A 16,715-nucleotide genomic window follows, 5' to 3' on the forward strand; every position below is an offset into this window, starting at 1 on the left:
GTGTCCGGTTAAGTTCAAAATTGTATATTGGGTTCTTAAGATATCTACCTGTTTGTGATTTATCAAGTTCATATTTTCAACATTGGATTGTATTATCATAATATTTATACAAAGAAAAAGTGTATAAATACTGATATACTGTTATAACACTGATATCAATTGTCATGATAATTGTGATTCACAATTTTCATTCAGTTTCTCTCTCTATTTCACAATTAGAAAAAAATCCTAAACTTGTATTTACAACCCAAATTTATTTATTTGTTAATTTAAAAAAGGGAAGATGCACATCAATTGAAATTTTTACTTTACACTCAAAATGTAAATGTGCCAGAGTTAGCAAAAAAGCAAATTTTCATCCGCAGTCCCATCATTCCAACCAAGGCGAAAGAAAAAAAGACTTCCCTCCATTTGTATTTACTGTGGCTTCAAACGTTATTAGTATTCCGTGTTCATTTCATTAACACACATTCCATTACCATACCTATCTTGTAATTATAAGATAACAAATTTATCATAAGTATTGAAATGCAAAATCAAAATGACGGTTGTGTCTTTTTTTTTTCCATTAAGGTAATTGCTTTGCAAAAGGGAGCTTTCGCCTGTGGCAAACTGACAAGTAAAGAGTAGTTTGCTGAGGGCCATCTTACCCTAGACAATCTCAGATGTATTGAAGGCCATCGCATTAACAAGAGAATGAAGCAGAGCGTGGGGACTCAGGTAAGGGTGCAGATGGGCAGGAACACACAGGCAGATGTAATGATACAGAGCAGTGGTAAATCTTTCCCTTTTGGTAGCAAGATACTGTTGAAAGGGCAAGACACAAGCAATAATTGGGGCAAGAACTGTTTTGCTCTTTTCAGAAAGGGTTTACTTATCTTAAGCCACAAAAGGACAGAGCATGACCTTGGTTGTAAATGTGTTGCTTAATGCAACTTTTACTCGCAAAGCACACCAGAGAAATTCAAATTAAAGTAATTATTTTCAGTCGCTGCTTATATTAAGGGTACGATGTTCTAATGGGGTTTACGTCATCCAAGGGGACTAGGAATATGTCACGAGAGGGTTTACTTCCTGACGTTCTTGGTTCCCAAAGCTTAAAAACAGGATTAAGTAGCATGGAGTAAGACTCCCTTTTTTATTTCCTATAAATTATATTTTCCTCTCTAATCGTCGGAATACACATTAGCAGGCAAAATCCAACAGTTCTGTATCACTGCATCGACAATGCGGCCGTCCCATTATGCGTTCCATTTAGTTTGTTAGATGAACATGTCTAATGTGACAATTATACAGAATTAGGCTGCCTTCCATTATAGAGAAAACACAATGCAGGGACTGCAGGCGGAAGACGCCAACACACATGAAGGAGCTGGTGTTGATTGAAAAATTATACACAGCCATCTTCAATTTAGATGCTACACGTAAAACATAGCCTATGCAGAGTCATGTAAAAAACGGATGCATTGCATTACCGATGCATTACTGTGCCCAAAGGCAAAGCTGCCCAAGGTCGTTTCTTTGTAGAACAATGGTTCTAAACCGGTCTGGCCTCAGGACCCACATTTTCCCATGGTCATTAATTCGAGACCCACTTTCATACCATTCAAACTGAACACATTTATTACAAAAAAATGGGCTAGTATAACACACAATGTCATCGTGACCTTTTGAAACATAAATAAACTAATATTTCATAATTTTATTCAAAGCACATTACTCTTGTAATAATAAAATCGAAGTAAAAAGTAAAATAAAAGTTCAAATTGATTATTTTTTTACCACACAAACTCTCAACTGGTGGGTCACGAGTCACGACCCACCAGTTGAGAAACACTGTGGTAGAACATACCCAAGGGTTCTACATTCAAAGAAAAAGCACATAGAGTGAGAGAGAAAAAAAGAGAAGAGAAAAATTAAATATAAATAGGAATTATGTTGATTCCACTGAAACAGACCCATAAATCATAGATGATTAGCTTTGTTCACAGAAGCCTAAACAGAAATAAACAGATTCAGCAGTACCCATAACAAACCGAGCCAGTGAAGAATCATTGGGGAATGTCAATGTGATTTGCTGTCATACAACTTTAAACTGCCACTTCAATTGGACATGCAACCTACTCTATTACTTGATAACAAAAGCTTTCTCGCTATCTAAAAACACGGCTTGAGGGAAAAATAAACCTAAAACATCACTGTTTGCTAAATGTTCATATGTTCTATACTTGTGTGAGCACAGGAAACAAAACCACAGGACCACATCAGGTACGTCAGACAAAACAAGCACAAGGAAGACGGACAACAATCAGAAAATTACAACTGCTTGAGAGGCCTATTCATAATGAGCAATCATAATGGACATCATAATTGGTACGTTGTTTGCCTTGAAACACAAGATTTAAGGGAGCCTGACTATCGGGGTCACCTACAGTTGTCACACTTATTAGCAGGTTGGGACACAGATACGACCGAAAACACAACAGATACATACTCACAGTCTGGGAATGAGAGGCGTTTCCCTGGCTTTCTGTTCCAGACATGACCAGCCCTCCCCAACACAATCACAATAGGCTTGAGAGTGCCAGCCCTCCTGAACAGCAATAATGTTGATCATGTACGGCAAATAAAATGACAAGGGCCAGCGAGAAGACTGGATGGCAACGAGCCATCTAAATTACATTTTAAAATTTCAGAATTGCAAGATGGCCAATTGACATTTCCTCTTCCAGTGCCATCTCAATAAGGACGTGGAAGGGATGCAAATCCTTATAACTTGCCATGCAAATTACCATAATAATATGTTTACTAAATTAAAATACCCTTTGTTTAGTTTAAAGGATGCGTGTGTACAAATACACCCACTCTGTAGACTACACTGTGAAACAAATGCCGCAGCCTAACAAATAAACATCATTGTAATGAGTGCATATTAAATCTTCATTAGAACGTTGCCCTGATCTCACTGGTTAACGACTTCCATCTCTCGAAGTACAATACTTGGAAACAACAGCCAACATGGATGCAAGCTGGACAGAACACAGTTTGAATGAAAGCGTCATTGCAAGTTAATAGACAAAGTCCATCCACCCAGAAAAGATGGTAATGGTTCTCAGTGTGCGTTTCTTAAAAAAAAAAAAGAATCAATATCCCATCCACACCCATTGACCTTTACTCTGGCTTGTATTCTTCACGTTTCTAGGCTGCATACATGCCTTAGCAGCATCATAGCCTCGCTAATGTAAAGCACTCTGGCCTCCCATAAGACACAGGTAGAATAATCTTTATGCTCAACCAGGACCAGGCTGTAAAATATTGGACTCGGCGATACACAATTGCATATTATTTGGCTCATAATAGGAAAAGACAGAGGAATGGGGAGGGCAGGTACCAGATAAGCTCGTCTTAACTCTGAAAGTTCAGGTGACTTAATTAGTAGATAAAGTCTTAAACAGTCACAAGCACTGTATTAAGACAGAGGATAAGAGCTACATTATGAACTGGATTTACTTGGGTCTAATCTCCAAATTAGAGACGCTGGAGCGAACGGAGTGGAACATTCTCCACACCTGAACACGTATTCTCAAGCTGCTCCCCCTTCTGGAGAGCACATAAACATGTGCAGAACTTCAGATGGAGTAAGCTTTACAGCAAACTTCAAATGAGACGGGCAAAAGCACTTAATAGTACAATTGTGAAGTGCTTTCATGAAGGGATAGACAAATGAAATAAAATCCTAGGCCGGGTTTGCCTGTGGTGCAAGATTTTCTATCTTGTGGCATTAAAGTATTACAGCGAGAGCCAGCCTTCAGGACGGCGGTGCTGTGATGGATTGGAGTTAATGCTGTCCTAGAGTCAGCAGCAGCAGCCGCCACAGATAAATTGCCAGATGAAATCTTGGGACACAGCATTGGTAATGAGCCTGACATTTAAAGAAAATGTTGAATAGATCCCTTCCCTTCTCCAATAAGAGAATTAAAAGCCAACTGTATAAGCAGATAAGCCTACGGGCACATGTCTAGAATCCACGTGCGTGCAGCACAAGAGTACACATGCTCCCCATCCCTCCAGTCCCAGCACGGCCTACAGCACCAAAGGCAGGTCAACCTTGTTGTATAATTAAACCCGGGGTTAGGAAGCCGCTTCGAGATGGTAAGACTCCCCCATGTCAGGGGATATTTTCAGCACCAACACCCTTGAAAGAGTTTCATGAGTAGGGCAACGAGACGCGAGGTGACGGATGGAAATTACCTGTATCTTTGTACTTCACTATTTCATGAATAAATAGTCTGATTTAGCTAAATAATTAAGAAAGTTCAATCTCGATTGCGTCCACTAATCTATCTAGGAAAGTACCATCTTTAAAAAACAGGCCTCTACTGTGCGAGTTTTTCCCCCACTTTTAAAGTAAAAAACAAAAAGAAATGCGAATGTATCAAATGATGGCTCGTGAACGAAACACCAGATTGAAAATGAATAGATGGGAGTGTTCTTGCTTCCTCACAAGTGGGCTGACCCGGGGGCCTCAAATTCAACACATTAGCATGGCCCGCATTAGCAGTGTCTCCACAGTAAGGCAAGCAGAATATGATCAACTAGAGGGTAATGAAATAAACATAGCGAGCAACAAGCACATTGCGTATATGGGATGCAAGATGATTTATGCCAGAGTCAAAGGCTGCAAATTTGGCAGCAAATGCTGTTGTGTAGGACAATGTCAAGGCAAGTGTAGAACAATGTCAAGGCAAGCCATATATTGTATATGGGTTCCGTACCCGGAACCCATATATATGCATAAAATATGAAATAGTATGAGCTCTGGGCACAAAGCCCAAGAGCACTGTCTCTTGTTCTTCCTGTTAAGACTTTTTAGGGAAACACGACATTGTCAAAAAGCTAAAATCAGCCTACTAAAGATTCCCAACCACAGCTGAAATAAATTTAGAACTAAACTGTGTAAAGTAAAAGGTACTACACAGGACGTTTAAAATCGAACAAACTGGACAATAATAGTCTGTAATGTCTTAGTAGTGTATCAAAATGTATTTTTTTTCTAATAACCACAATTAGTTTTTTTATTATTCTCTTTTAATGTGGTATAGCCATCCTAATGTTTTTTTCTGAAAAAAAAACTGTCCCACCCCTTGATTGACAATACAAGTGAGTTGCCAGCAAAAACTTAGTAGGCACGTTAATCAAGGAATACTACAGGAATGTGTACTTTTTCCTATCGCAATATATATATCTATAATATATATAGATATATATATATATATATATCGCAGATAAAAAAATATTGCAATGGATGTTTTTCTAGATATTGTGCAGCCCTAGAGGTTTTTATTACAGTGGGAAACAATTACCATCCAAACAAAAGTTTGAATCACATAATAACCCATAAATCATCCACAGTAAAGTTTAAAACTTCCCACACGGCACAGAATGCAAGACATCACACACATCCAGGAAGACGGCGAGAGCAAGAACTTTGCTTCATTGCTTTGTATTCATCCTTCACACCTTGCTGCTCACTTGGCCTTTCCCGACTGCAAGCAGAGGAGTTTGAAACACCTTCCTTACGTGTGGGGTGAAGGGGTTTTGACAAGTAAATATGTTTTTGATTACTTTGCGATGTCCAACTGTGCCCTCCTCGCCCCCCCACTGCTCCGGCTAAATTAAAAGTCCAGCACAAAGACCCCATGGCCCTTGGAGCAGGGGGGCCAAAGAGACTGCTGATAGATGGATCCTGGGGCAACACGTCGTCAGACCCACAAGCTCCCCCCACCTTACTACTCTTATCCCCAGACACACACACGGCCTACGCTTCTCACATCACGTTGGGTTGAAAGAAAATATCTTCCACTAACCTTACTAATAATGTCCTCCAGATTAAATGTGTGAAACCCTGGTCCCATTTGGCGGACAAAATAACTGGTTTAAGAGATACCTTTGCTAGAGTCGATTAAATCAAAGCAAAACAAGGCTGCTACCAATGAATGAAACCTGCTCCAGCTAATCTAATGCGAGTTAAGAACGACTGCCTCGCCCTAACCACGCTAAGTGTCTAAGTGTCTTCCACTACTCCGGGGGTGAGCCAGCCAACACTGTGTCCATTTCTTAGATTAATCAACAAATCACCATCCCTCTCTTACTGAACAAGAACAAAGAGATGGTGCTCCTCCTATCCAGCCCTGATCAGCCTCTCATGATGCTGAGGTGTAGTTGAAGTACCTGGGGGGGGGGGATTGTTTCAACCATTCTTGTCGCTGGAGGCGAGGATCTGTCAGCACGTAACTGGCTAACGGAGAAAACAAACTCTTCCAGCGCTGGTCATTTTTTCCTGAAAACACCCTGTCTGGACACCAACTTTATCAGAAATAGAGCCTGTATGGGTTTCAAAATAAAAACCGTTGCGAAGATTGATTTTGGGGTCATAAAAATAGATAGAGAGGGTTGTTTATATAGACATGCATAATTTATAGCGAGTGATGGACAGAACACCTTTTTGCATTTAGCACTTTATTCCAAGTTTTAGTTTTTAGTTTTACAGACATGATGGAAAACCAGCCAGAGTCTCCGTTGAAATACACTTAACAAGGCAGACAGCCAAACCAAGAGGCACACATCAAGCCAACATGCAATGTCCTTTCACTTACAAAGGGGCCGCTCATACCAATGTTCGCAGGAAGCCATCAGAACAAATAAAATCAATTTTGAATTAAGAATAAGAGTTATTTTTTTCGTAATTTGTTTTATTTTGTTGAGAAGATAACAAATGTATTTTTTCATCTAGATTTATATTTGTTCCATTATTAAGGAGAAACATTGAACATTTGCCACAAATGAGATAAAACTGCTGTAGGGCTGATATTTCATAGCGCCATGTGCCTTTTGAATGGCAAGGCTTTTATTTTTAATTTCAAATAGGTTCTTGGATAATTGAAATTGATGTGGCGAGTGTGCCCTTCTGTTTCTCTCCGGGAGAAAACCCGTGGTGCAGAGTAATCTTTTCTTTAGACACTCAATCGTTTTCCAACAAACTCTGACAGTTTTATCAAAACACACTCAAAGGTCTTCTGCAGTCTGCTTTTAGAGGGGATGAAAAATGGCGTGGTACCAACACTTTAAAAAGGCAAGCAAAATCAACAACATTGAAACTAAACTAAAATGACATACGTGAAAAACAAATCAATTATCCTGCTGCACTTAAAACTAATGATTGTTGCCATTGATGAATGCAAAACAAAAACGGATGCAGCAGAATGTGAAGCCAGCAAATGTATTTTTGTTCCAAATTATGTTGTATCACACTCTCCATTTCCACAGACCAGTTTAACATAATCTGGAAACGGCTGTGATGAAAGTCACACATCCAGGCGTAATTAGCAGAGACCTAGCATAGCCACATAAGCGTTCTCGATAGCCATTAGTAACATATGAAAAGCTAATGTTTTCACTGTATTCCTGTTTGAATCCCTTTCAACAAGGATATTGGTTCCCATGGCAACTGCTGATAAACGTCACAGAGTTCACACAGAGTAGGAAAAGCATTTATTATACGTGCTTTGTTTAAATTCAGTGCAAAAAGGTAGATCGCCTACCAAGTTGACCAACTAGAATATTTTATAAGAAGATGGTAGGATTTTTCTAATTTTAAATAAAGGACGACTCATTCACAAAATGTCTTATATACCGGTAGTTGCAGTTTTTGATGGAACTTATCATATTCCGTTGAATAAAACAGTTACATTTAAAAAGATTCTGGTGGCTACAACAACTATGAAGCACCAAGCATTGCTGGTTCTCCATAAATCATTGAGCAATTACATAATCTTAGGCGTACAAACATAATTTGCATAAATCCCATAGTATTTTATTAATCTAGTAGTCAAATAAAAGGTATTGGGCTGGAAGCATGTGGTGTGTAGATATGGCGAGGGGTAGGACTCACGGTTTTTGAGGCAGTGAAGACGTACTGAATGACCATCTCTCTCTTCATGGTCAGGTCCTTGTGCCTCAGAGGAACCTTCTTGTCTTCATTGAGGTTCATGTCCTCCTGCGAGGAGAAAGACATTCAAAGCTCAAGGATTGGACCATTCAGTGATGAATGGATGGACAACACTGACTATAGCATTTCAAGTTCACAACGTCTAACTGATCACTGTTTTGATTGTTTTTTTCTTTGTTTTGTTTTGTCTTGTTTTTGTTTTATTTATTTCTTATTGCTTATGTTTATTTATTTATTTATTTATTTTTTCCACAATGTCTTGTTTTTTAAAAAATGTATGATTACTATATGCTATGTAAGGTGACCTTGGGTGTCTTGAAAGGCGCCTCTAAATTAAATGTATTATTATTTATTATTAAGTTTGGGGGAAAAGACAGGGTAGCATCTGTTTAATAACTTCATGGTAAAATAGTTTGAATATAAATCTAATGCATTTACCATGAAGGCTGCAAGAGAATAGATTAGATGAGACTTAATTTAATACCAGATGGAGTGGAGCGTACAGGACAGTGTTACAAATAAAAAGGAGGCAAAACATTTGAAACAAGAATTACAAGAAAATGTATCAAAAGGTGGAATGGTTTATTGGTTTGGATTAAATATTAATCATCAGACAAAAATACATTAAAGTGAAGTCTAAAGGCCTTTGATCTGGAACTAAATTTTACATCAAATGGCTAGGTCAGTTACTAAACAATAAAAGCTCTTTCGCAGAGCATCAGAGAAAACAACACAGCAAATGGTTATTCCTTGTTCCACCCATTGTAGCAAATGCTGTGCTTCAATGAGTAGACGAGTTATCAATAGGGGTATTTAGACAAAACACTGTATTATACAGTTTTTCCAGTTCATTAATTCTGAAAATAATACAGTTTGACAAAAAGACAGCAGATTATATTTGCCTAATTTGCTTGATGCACCATCTTGAATGCACACACACACAGCGCATTTTCAAGGAGGTGCGTATGGATCACTGCCGCTTGCGCCATTCTCACTGCGTCTATTTGCGTCTTTGTATTGACTTAGTAGGTTATCGGGCCGCACAAAAAAAATGTGCTTTGCTTTTGTTGTGAACGCAACTTAAAGATGGACTAACTTTAACTAAATTATAAATACATTGATTATAAAAAAAAGATGTATTCATACACGCATCCTCACTGCATTAATAACAGACTGTAGTTCTTTCGTGCCACCAGGCTCCGACTGAGTGTGCTATCCCCAGGTAGCCACCAGGATAAGCATGTTCACACATTATGTGTATGAGGGTGAAGCTCTACTTCAGGAAGGGTATGAGTAAATGAATTGGAGAATGAGTGGAGGGCAGAGAGCATCCGTTATGCGAGTGTTTACATCCTGCTCTGGCACAGCCATGAGTCAGACACCCAGCTGTAACAGGAAAACCATCAAAGGCAGCACCCCCACCAGCACGTTTCCCTGGTAACCGGTATGTCTACTGCTGCCTGTCAGGCTGAGCGCAGACTCACATAACTGCTCAGACCCCCCCCCCCCCCCCCAAACACTCCGCCCCAGTCCTCTCCCTTAGTCCTGTTCCCCCAGGTCTTCTCCTTATTCCTATTTCCCCCAAGTTCTCGCCGACCAGTCCTCCCACTTTAGTCCTCTAACCACTTTGGGTCTGAGGTGTAGATATTAAAATATCCATTGTCATGTTATTGACAAGGGTGACTAACTGCAGTACTAGCATTATCGTGTGACACACACACACACCCACACACACCCACCCACCCACCCACCCACCCACCCACACACACACACACACCAGGAAATATAGCCTGTCTGATGGGCTTTTGGATCAGTGTATGTGATCCAAAGCCCATCAAATTGATACATGCCTTCGTCAAAGAAGTTATCAAGTTTAATACGTCCATTTCATGTGCCAGCCTTTTGGTTTCTCGGGTACACATACATCAGGTCGAGTCGTAAGTGTGTGATGACAACACCTGTTATCGCGCAACAGCCTAGCTCCCACACACATTCACCAACCCATCCATCCACCCACCTACTCACCTATCATCCAGCCATCCACCCATCCATCCATCCATCCAGAGCAGAGTAGAGCAGAGCAAGAGAGAGAGACAGAAAGAGAGAAGGACAGAAAGGGACAGAGAGATACAGAGCCAGAGAGAGAGCTAGAGAAAGAAGATCAGAAACTCAGAGACCAACAACCAAAGAGCACGACATACCATCATCTTCTCAAACAGAGCCAGGATCTCTTTCTCTGAGGTGATCTTTGAGGACAACTCCTCTAGCTGGGAGATGGTGGAGGAGGAGGTGGAGGAAGGAGTCGACCAATCAGTGGAGCCGTGCTTTGCGTGGGGCAAGTGGGGGCGTTCCTTCCTACTACCTGGGATACGGATACTGGCAAACCTGTCCAGCTGTACGGGGACAGATAACAAGACCAGTCATGTTGATATATGCTTATCAATGTAATTACATAGGATTACCAACATATACAAAGCATCATGGCATTCTTTACGGGTGACAAAGTTATGTAAATATGCAGAAAACAAATGAAGGGGTTAAAAATGAAGGGGTTAAAATAAACACACAACTCCAAGCTGTACAGGCTATGCAAGGCAAACGCTTGGTCATCGGTGAACAGTGTGCAGGGTTTTTCAGTAGTTTCGCCACCAGCAGTCATTACTGCTAGTTTTCAACCATCATAGATTCTATTAGTGAGAGAGTTAACGTTAGTCAGCATCCATTCCTGAAAGTTAGTTAGTTAGCTAGCTAGTTACTAGTAAAGACAGCAGTTGAAAGAACCTACCACATCATCTGTGAGGTTTTTAAAGTGCAAATTCTATAAAAAAAAAAGAAGAATATGGAATTAGGAAATATAAAAAAGGTGACTAATGATCAAGTTTAGCTTCATTTATATAACACCTTTACAAACTATGCTGGCGAGAAACCTCATCATTTAGGTCAGAGGAGACGGCAAAAGAATTGAACTAAACTATACAGCCTGAATATTAAGGCAACAACATAAGAGAGTGGGACAGGAATAAACAAGAAGGGCCCGTTACACCGAATAAAAAAAGAGTGGGAGGGGTCATTTATTACAACTTTGTCTTGTGATCAGTGGGCCGTTATTGTAGTGAAGACGTCAAATGGTCTCGTTAAGAATAAAAGTATTACAGAGTTTTAAATAAATGGAATAAAACTTCAGATGTGAATGTTGCTCACACATATACACACACAGACACACTCTATTGACTGAGTATAATATTTCTAAGAAGTGGTGGGTTCTTTTTCGTAATGAATGGTCCTGCTTCAGCGAGCACTGCTGCTACTAACGTCGCAACACCGGAGCGCATTATGCAACCGCGGTAAAATAAAAACACCCACAACTCCTCCGTTTCAACCCTCGCGAGGCCTCCTGTCAAAACGAACTCATTACACCATTACGTTCCAGACTGACGCCGTGTTACATTCACAGTAGAGAGATTAGGTCTTTTGAAAGTCGCATCTCGCGTAAAAAGAGGACGGTTGGCAGAAGTTTCTGTTTGGTCTCCGCCTCACACGCTGCAGCGCCTGCACCCAAGAGACATCAATCAATATGCCTGTCGTTAATTATCATAAAATGTACAAGGCAGGCAGGAATACGACACGTCAAGCTGTCACCCAGGCACCACTCTAATGAGTTGTCCTAGATTAACATTCCCTACTTCAGCCGCTGTACACGCCTGTCTCACGGAGGGGAAGAAAAGGATGATTAAAAATATAAATGCCTCTGCAAAGTGTCTGAAAATAAGGAGTACTTTTTGCATGTGGTCACATCAAATGTTTGGGTTCATTGTTGAATTGTCAATCATAAAACAGAATTCAGAGGTTGGAACCTCTGGCTTCTCAAGCCAGGCCTTGTAAACCCTGAAGCAGACTTGTTACGCTCACTAGATGATGTCCACCTCTGGGGGGACCCGGGGTTCACTAAGCACACACCAAGGATTAAAAATAACCCTAATGAGATGTTTTTATTGTTCAAGAGATCAATAGAATCGAGCTCACCCAGGCCTTCACCTATGACCTTTACCTAATTATACTTGCTGGTGCCCTTGCTCTTGAACCACAGGACGGAAGCTAAAATGTCTCTTCATGATTGTCTAGAATTTATCCCAACCCTGGCCAAATATGGTGCAGCACATTCAATAGGTCAAACTAATAGACAAGAGCCATGCATAGCCCGAATCCAGAATTATTCAGATAATGAGTGGACAAATGAATGGCAAATTTCCAAAAACAAAAAGGTGACAAATAAAGCCCCCCATCAGCAGATTTTAGAAGTGCATGGTGCATTCAGAATACAGATGGCCTTGTTTCATTACTGAGGTTGTAAGCAGGTTGTAAGCTTTGGGGATTAAGAGGACACACTGTAGAATACATGTGCTAGGTTTGATGTTGATTAGCTATTATCTACCTAGATCTACTGGCGCGCTTAACAAGCAGGTAGGCTGATATAGCAATCATAGATCTGGGTGGACACTCATGTCCATTAGTGAAATTACAAGTGGATTGAAATTAAATGGCTCGTTACGGCTAAACATTAGGAAAGGCAACCGGCATGGACCTCATGACAATATTTCACCGATTATTGCGTGCCGATATGATAAATTACAATCTGTAACTATTGCAATTCTGTAAAAAAGGCAAAACAAACTCTGTGGGACAGAAGGTTTAATATGTTTCCCACTAAGGAGCATTGTGGAAGCATAGAATCCAGATTCTCACATGAATGTTTTTTTCCCCCCCACCCCTACCCCATTGGGGGTTGGCAGGCAAAGAAAGGGTAAAGGTGCTTTTTTGTTTTTCATACATCATATCCCTGCTCTCTTTTGCTTTCACCCGATTAACCCACCATTGACTGCCACTTTGGTCTGGTATATTTAAATAGTAACTACTTATTATTAAAACATGAAAACAGAATACAATTTTTTAGATACTGGAATTGACATGATCAGGATAGCTTATACAATTTCTATGAAATTATACCCGTAAAATTTGACTGGTTTAGGTGCACTGTTAGTGACAAGAGATACCAACATGTAACGCTTGATTAGCAGCCTGGTTCGGTTAATTAAATGTAGAGGCTGTCTCATCTCAGTCATTGAGCAAGGAACAGGGGTGAGTCACCAAGAATCTAAGCTTTTTTTCACTGGATTAGAGGGTCAAGGAAATTATAAAAAGAGTGAAAGAGATCCATGAAGTTTTAGGGAAATGCTGAATCTGCAATGTCAGATAAATAAATACCTGAAACGACTTTGTGGTTTACTTTCCAATAATGACAGACAGCAGGATAAAGAGCTTGTAAGTATGAGGGTTTCCAACAAGCCTATCGGGTATCTATGGTGTTTTTTTGTAAAGTTCTATCTGTCAAATAGAAAATGTAACCACAGGAGTCCTGAATGTACCATTAACATTCAATATACAACATTAGAAACTACATGCACGTTTGCACACACCCATTTAGCAGAGAATATAGAATAGGAAAAGCACTCAAGTAGGAACACCTGTTCCAATCAGTTTAAGCCAAGCTTGTCAAGAGAAGAGGCTTTTTTAAACAGTGCCGGAGGATGCCAACTGGTTGTGTGCTGGTCTTTTCTTAACCGAGTGTTGATAGACACATTTTCTTAGTATGTATCTGCGTGTTGTGAAGTGTGTGTGTGTGTGGTGCATGTGAATTCCTCTGTGTGTTTGTTTCAATGCAAGATTCATAATCTACTCCCAAAGCAGCTCTTCCATCTGCTAGAAACAATCAATAGCAACAGATGCATCACCTTGCTCCACGCAGACTACAGATAATTAAGAATCATTCTCAACACACAAACAACTAAACACGCTGCCTTCAAATGGTAGCATGTACCTGAGCGGAAATTGAAATTCACAGGATGTAACACTGCAACCATCTCATCAAATGTTTCACATCTCGATGAAGCCGAGAATTTGCAGCAAACTGATAGCGGTTTTGGCTGAATACGGGAGAGAAAGGGGACTGACGCATACATCATAATGACTCGATTGGACAAGCCGACCCCGTGGAAGCAGTACGGTACTGCTCCTTGCCCACACTCGCTCAAGACCTCCAGGTGTGTACTTCCCTTGGTAGGGTTCACACATACACTGTGTGAACTGGGCCTGGGAGACAAAGCTTATTCCAGTTCCCTTGGAGCCGGGATACCCTGCTGCTGTTACCGCAGGTGCAGCATCCTGCAGTCAGGCAGTAAACAGAGGCCCTCTGGCCGCTGGGGGGGGGCGGCCGTTTGATCGCCTTCCCTCAAAAAGTTAGGGCTGAGGAATAGTTGGGAGTGAGAAGATGAAAATAGGCATCAGACTAGCTGGACTAGGCTTCATACCCCTCCCTACTGGAGAGAGTCACGCTCTTAATGTGAAGTCAAAACAGAAAGCTCCTGCAACCATCCATTACTTTAATAAGGTTTATTTCCACTGCTCATAAAGATTTTGTGGTGACAGCCCTTTTCGGAAGCTTTTCTTTTATACACTTTCAGAACACATTCATGACATGTAGAAAAGCTATCGCACGTTACATTAGCACATGTCGCCTGTTTCATTTCCTGACAATCTTTTTTCTCTGGCTGATTTTAACCCCGAAAACAAGATTTCAGTCCTGCAGGCAAAAGCTCACATAGTGCCTCTCCATGATGTTCCTGGTCCTGCATTGCTCCCTGCTGGTCCTCCTCTGCTACTACAAGTTTATAACATAATATATCTGCATGGATTGAAATCACAGTGCAACTAAGCTTAAAGGTCACTTAAAGCATATAGATAAGGTAGATAAGGTAGCTAAGGGAGATTAAGGTGATCTATTCCAAGTGAGAAACCTCCATTCTGCACCAGATGTAACCAGATATTGCCTAAATTATAAAATCATTTGTATATTATACTAATATATTATTATCAATTTAGATGTATCTGCACTATGTCATATTATCAAGATTTGACTAACAAACTCGGATAAATAGAAATTCTGATATGTCAACATTTGACGTTTTCAACATATAAAAAATATATATAAATGATGAAAATGATTTGCATTTTCTAAAGTTAATAGAAAAATAACATTAGAACCTGTAAGAAGAAAACAGGGAAGAATATAAATGATTAAATTCTTACCCCTCTTATTTTCAAAGATACATGTAAACAAACTGAATGTAGAGCATACGGACTGCATTTCCACAGTCAAGGTCACATGGATGAAGTGGAGCTGGTCAGATCAGGCGAACCTGCCAGCAGACCACACCCCAGGGGCCAAAGGCTAGTAGACCCTAGACCCCAGGTGAGATGACCCCCCCCCCCCCCCCCCCCGCGCACACACACAAAAAAGACATAGGCACACACAAAGCACACACACATACACACACACACACACACACACAAGCTGATAGATTAATCACATTTTGATGGTGTTTTTCCTTTGCTTATGCCTCACACTGTACAGTATTTATGTTAAATCGATATGTTTAGTTGAGTGAGAACATAGAAGACAAAAACCTAGTGACCGCCCTGGAAACATCGATCTGGCCCTTATAAGGGAACAGTTGATGTGCAATAGTAAGGAGCAATGGGATTAGCCCGGAAGGTTAAGTCTGTGCTAATTTTAATCTTTTGATTTCACCCCAGCAAACGAAAGTCAACAGACCAGCAACAGTGAAGGTCAGGAATTAAAGAGTGGACTTTGACTTAAGATATTCTTTTGACTCCTTATGGAAAAATTGGATGGAGCCGCTTCATCAGTTAGTTCTGTTCTCTGCAACTTTTGTCAATAATTAACCAACTATGAAATTGAGAATGAACTCAACAGATTCAGATTGTATCATATTTGTGTATATAGTGCAAAGCATTCTGGGTTGATGCTATGCTTGACAAGGAATAGTTGAAATGCCATTGCATTCTGTCATGAGAGGGAAAGTCATCCTGGTGGGGAGGGAGGGAGAGAGGGAGAGGGACCACCTCTTTACATTACATCTCAAATACTTGTATTTCCAATTCTCACTGTATTACACTATTTGTTGAAAACACGTTTACAAGAATGTGATATGTCGAAATATCAAACCGACAGCGAGACACACACATAACGTCACCTTGTGTCATACTTACAAACTTGGGCTTACGGTCTCCATCGTCATTGCCAGGTGTGCTGAGTTGCGAGGTGAAGCCTTTCTTCTTTTGGTGTTTACCTTCCCGTCCAGCAGAATAGCTATCCATAATTTAAGTAGGGCTGCGTACCAGTATGTATGATCTGAATCACGCCTGCGTTCCAATAAGTGAACACAGGTGACAGCTAGCGCATACACGTTAGCTTAGCGAAACTGTTCTTAAAAACACAGAAAAATTACAATAAATGCATTGTTAACTACAAAACCCTCGGCCGTCAGATCTGAGTGTCAGGTTGGCTGCTGTCATCCAAACCCTATGAGAAAACAAGCTGCTGTTAGCGCTATGCTACCTACCCCACATTAGTCCAGCACGCTAATCAAAGTGGCTTTTGCTAATCCAATTAATGGATTTTCTAGTAAAGTTTTGATTTCCCTAACACACGGAAAGCTTAGGCGAATAACAGTTTAGTTCTTCCGTAACAACTACAGTAACTGTCTGAATAGCATGAAAGAACGCACATATCGGGTATTATTTTCCAATGAGTTTGTAAATTTTTTTTTGACAAACCCGCGCCGCTCAG

At 40.3% G+C, this 16,715-nt stretch overlaps 1 protein-coding gene across 4 annotated transcripts in view; it reads right to left on the reverse strand.

Annotated features, from left to right (window-relative positions):
- Positions 1 to 16,715, reverse strand: part of LOC130403479 (protein diaphanous homolog 3-like) — a 227,925-nt gene extending 211,210 nt beyond the window's left edge. For 2 of the 4 annotated variants that reach the window (XM_056607854.1, XM_056607856.1), the window contains exons 1-4: positions 16,136 to 16,715; positions 10,794 to 10,826; positions 10,210 to 10,401; positions 7,952 to 8,056 (exon numbers count right to left, since the gene is read on the reverse strand). In XM_056607854.1, coding sequence (XP_056463829.1) covers positions 7,952 to 8,056; positions 10,210 to 10,401; positions 10,794 to 10,826; positions 16,136 to 16,243 — 438 coding nt within the window. In that variant the 5' untranslated portion in view covers positions 16,244 to 16,715. The remainder of the gene's footprint in view (positions 1 to 7,951; positions 8,057 to 10,209; positions 10,402 to 10,793; positions 10,827 to 16,135) is intronic. The other 2 variants (XM_056607853.1, XM_056607855.1) reach the window with 2 other exon arrangements.

Source organism: Gadus chalcogrammus, chromosome 14 (assembly GCF_026213295.1).
Source record: "Gadus chalcogrammus isolate NIFS_2021 chromosome 14, NIFS_Gcha_1.0, whole genome shotgun sequence".
In the NCBI taxonomy this organism is placed as follows: domain Eukaryota; kingdom Metazoa; phylum Chordata; class Actinopteri; order Gadiformes; family Gadidae; genus Gadus; species Gadus chalcogrammus.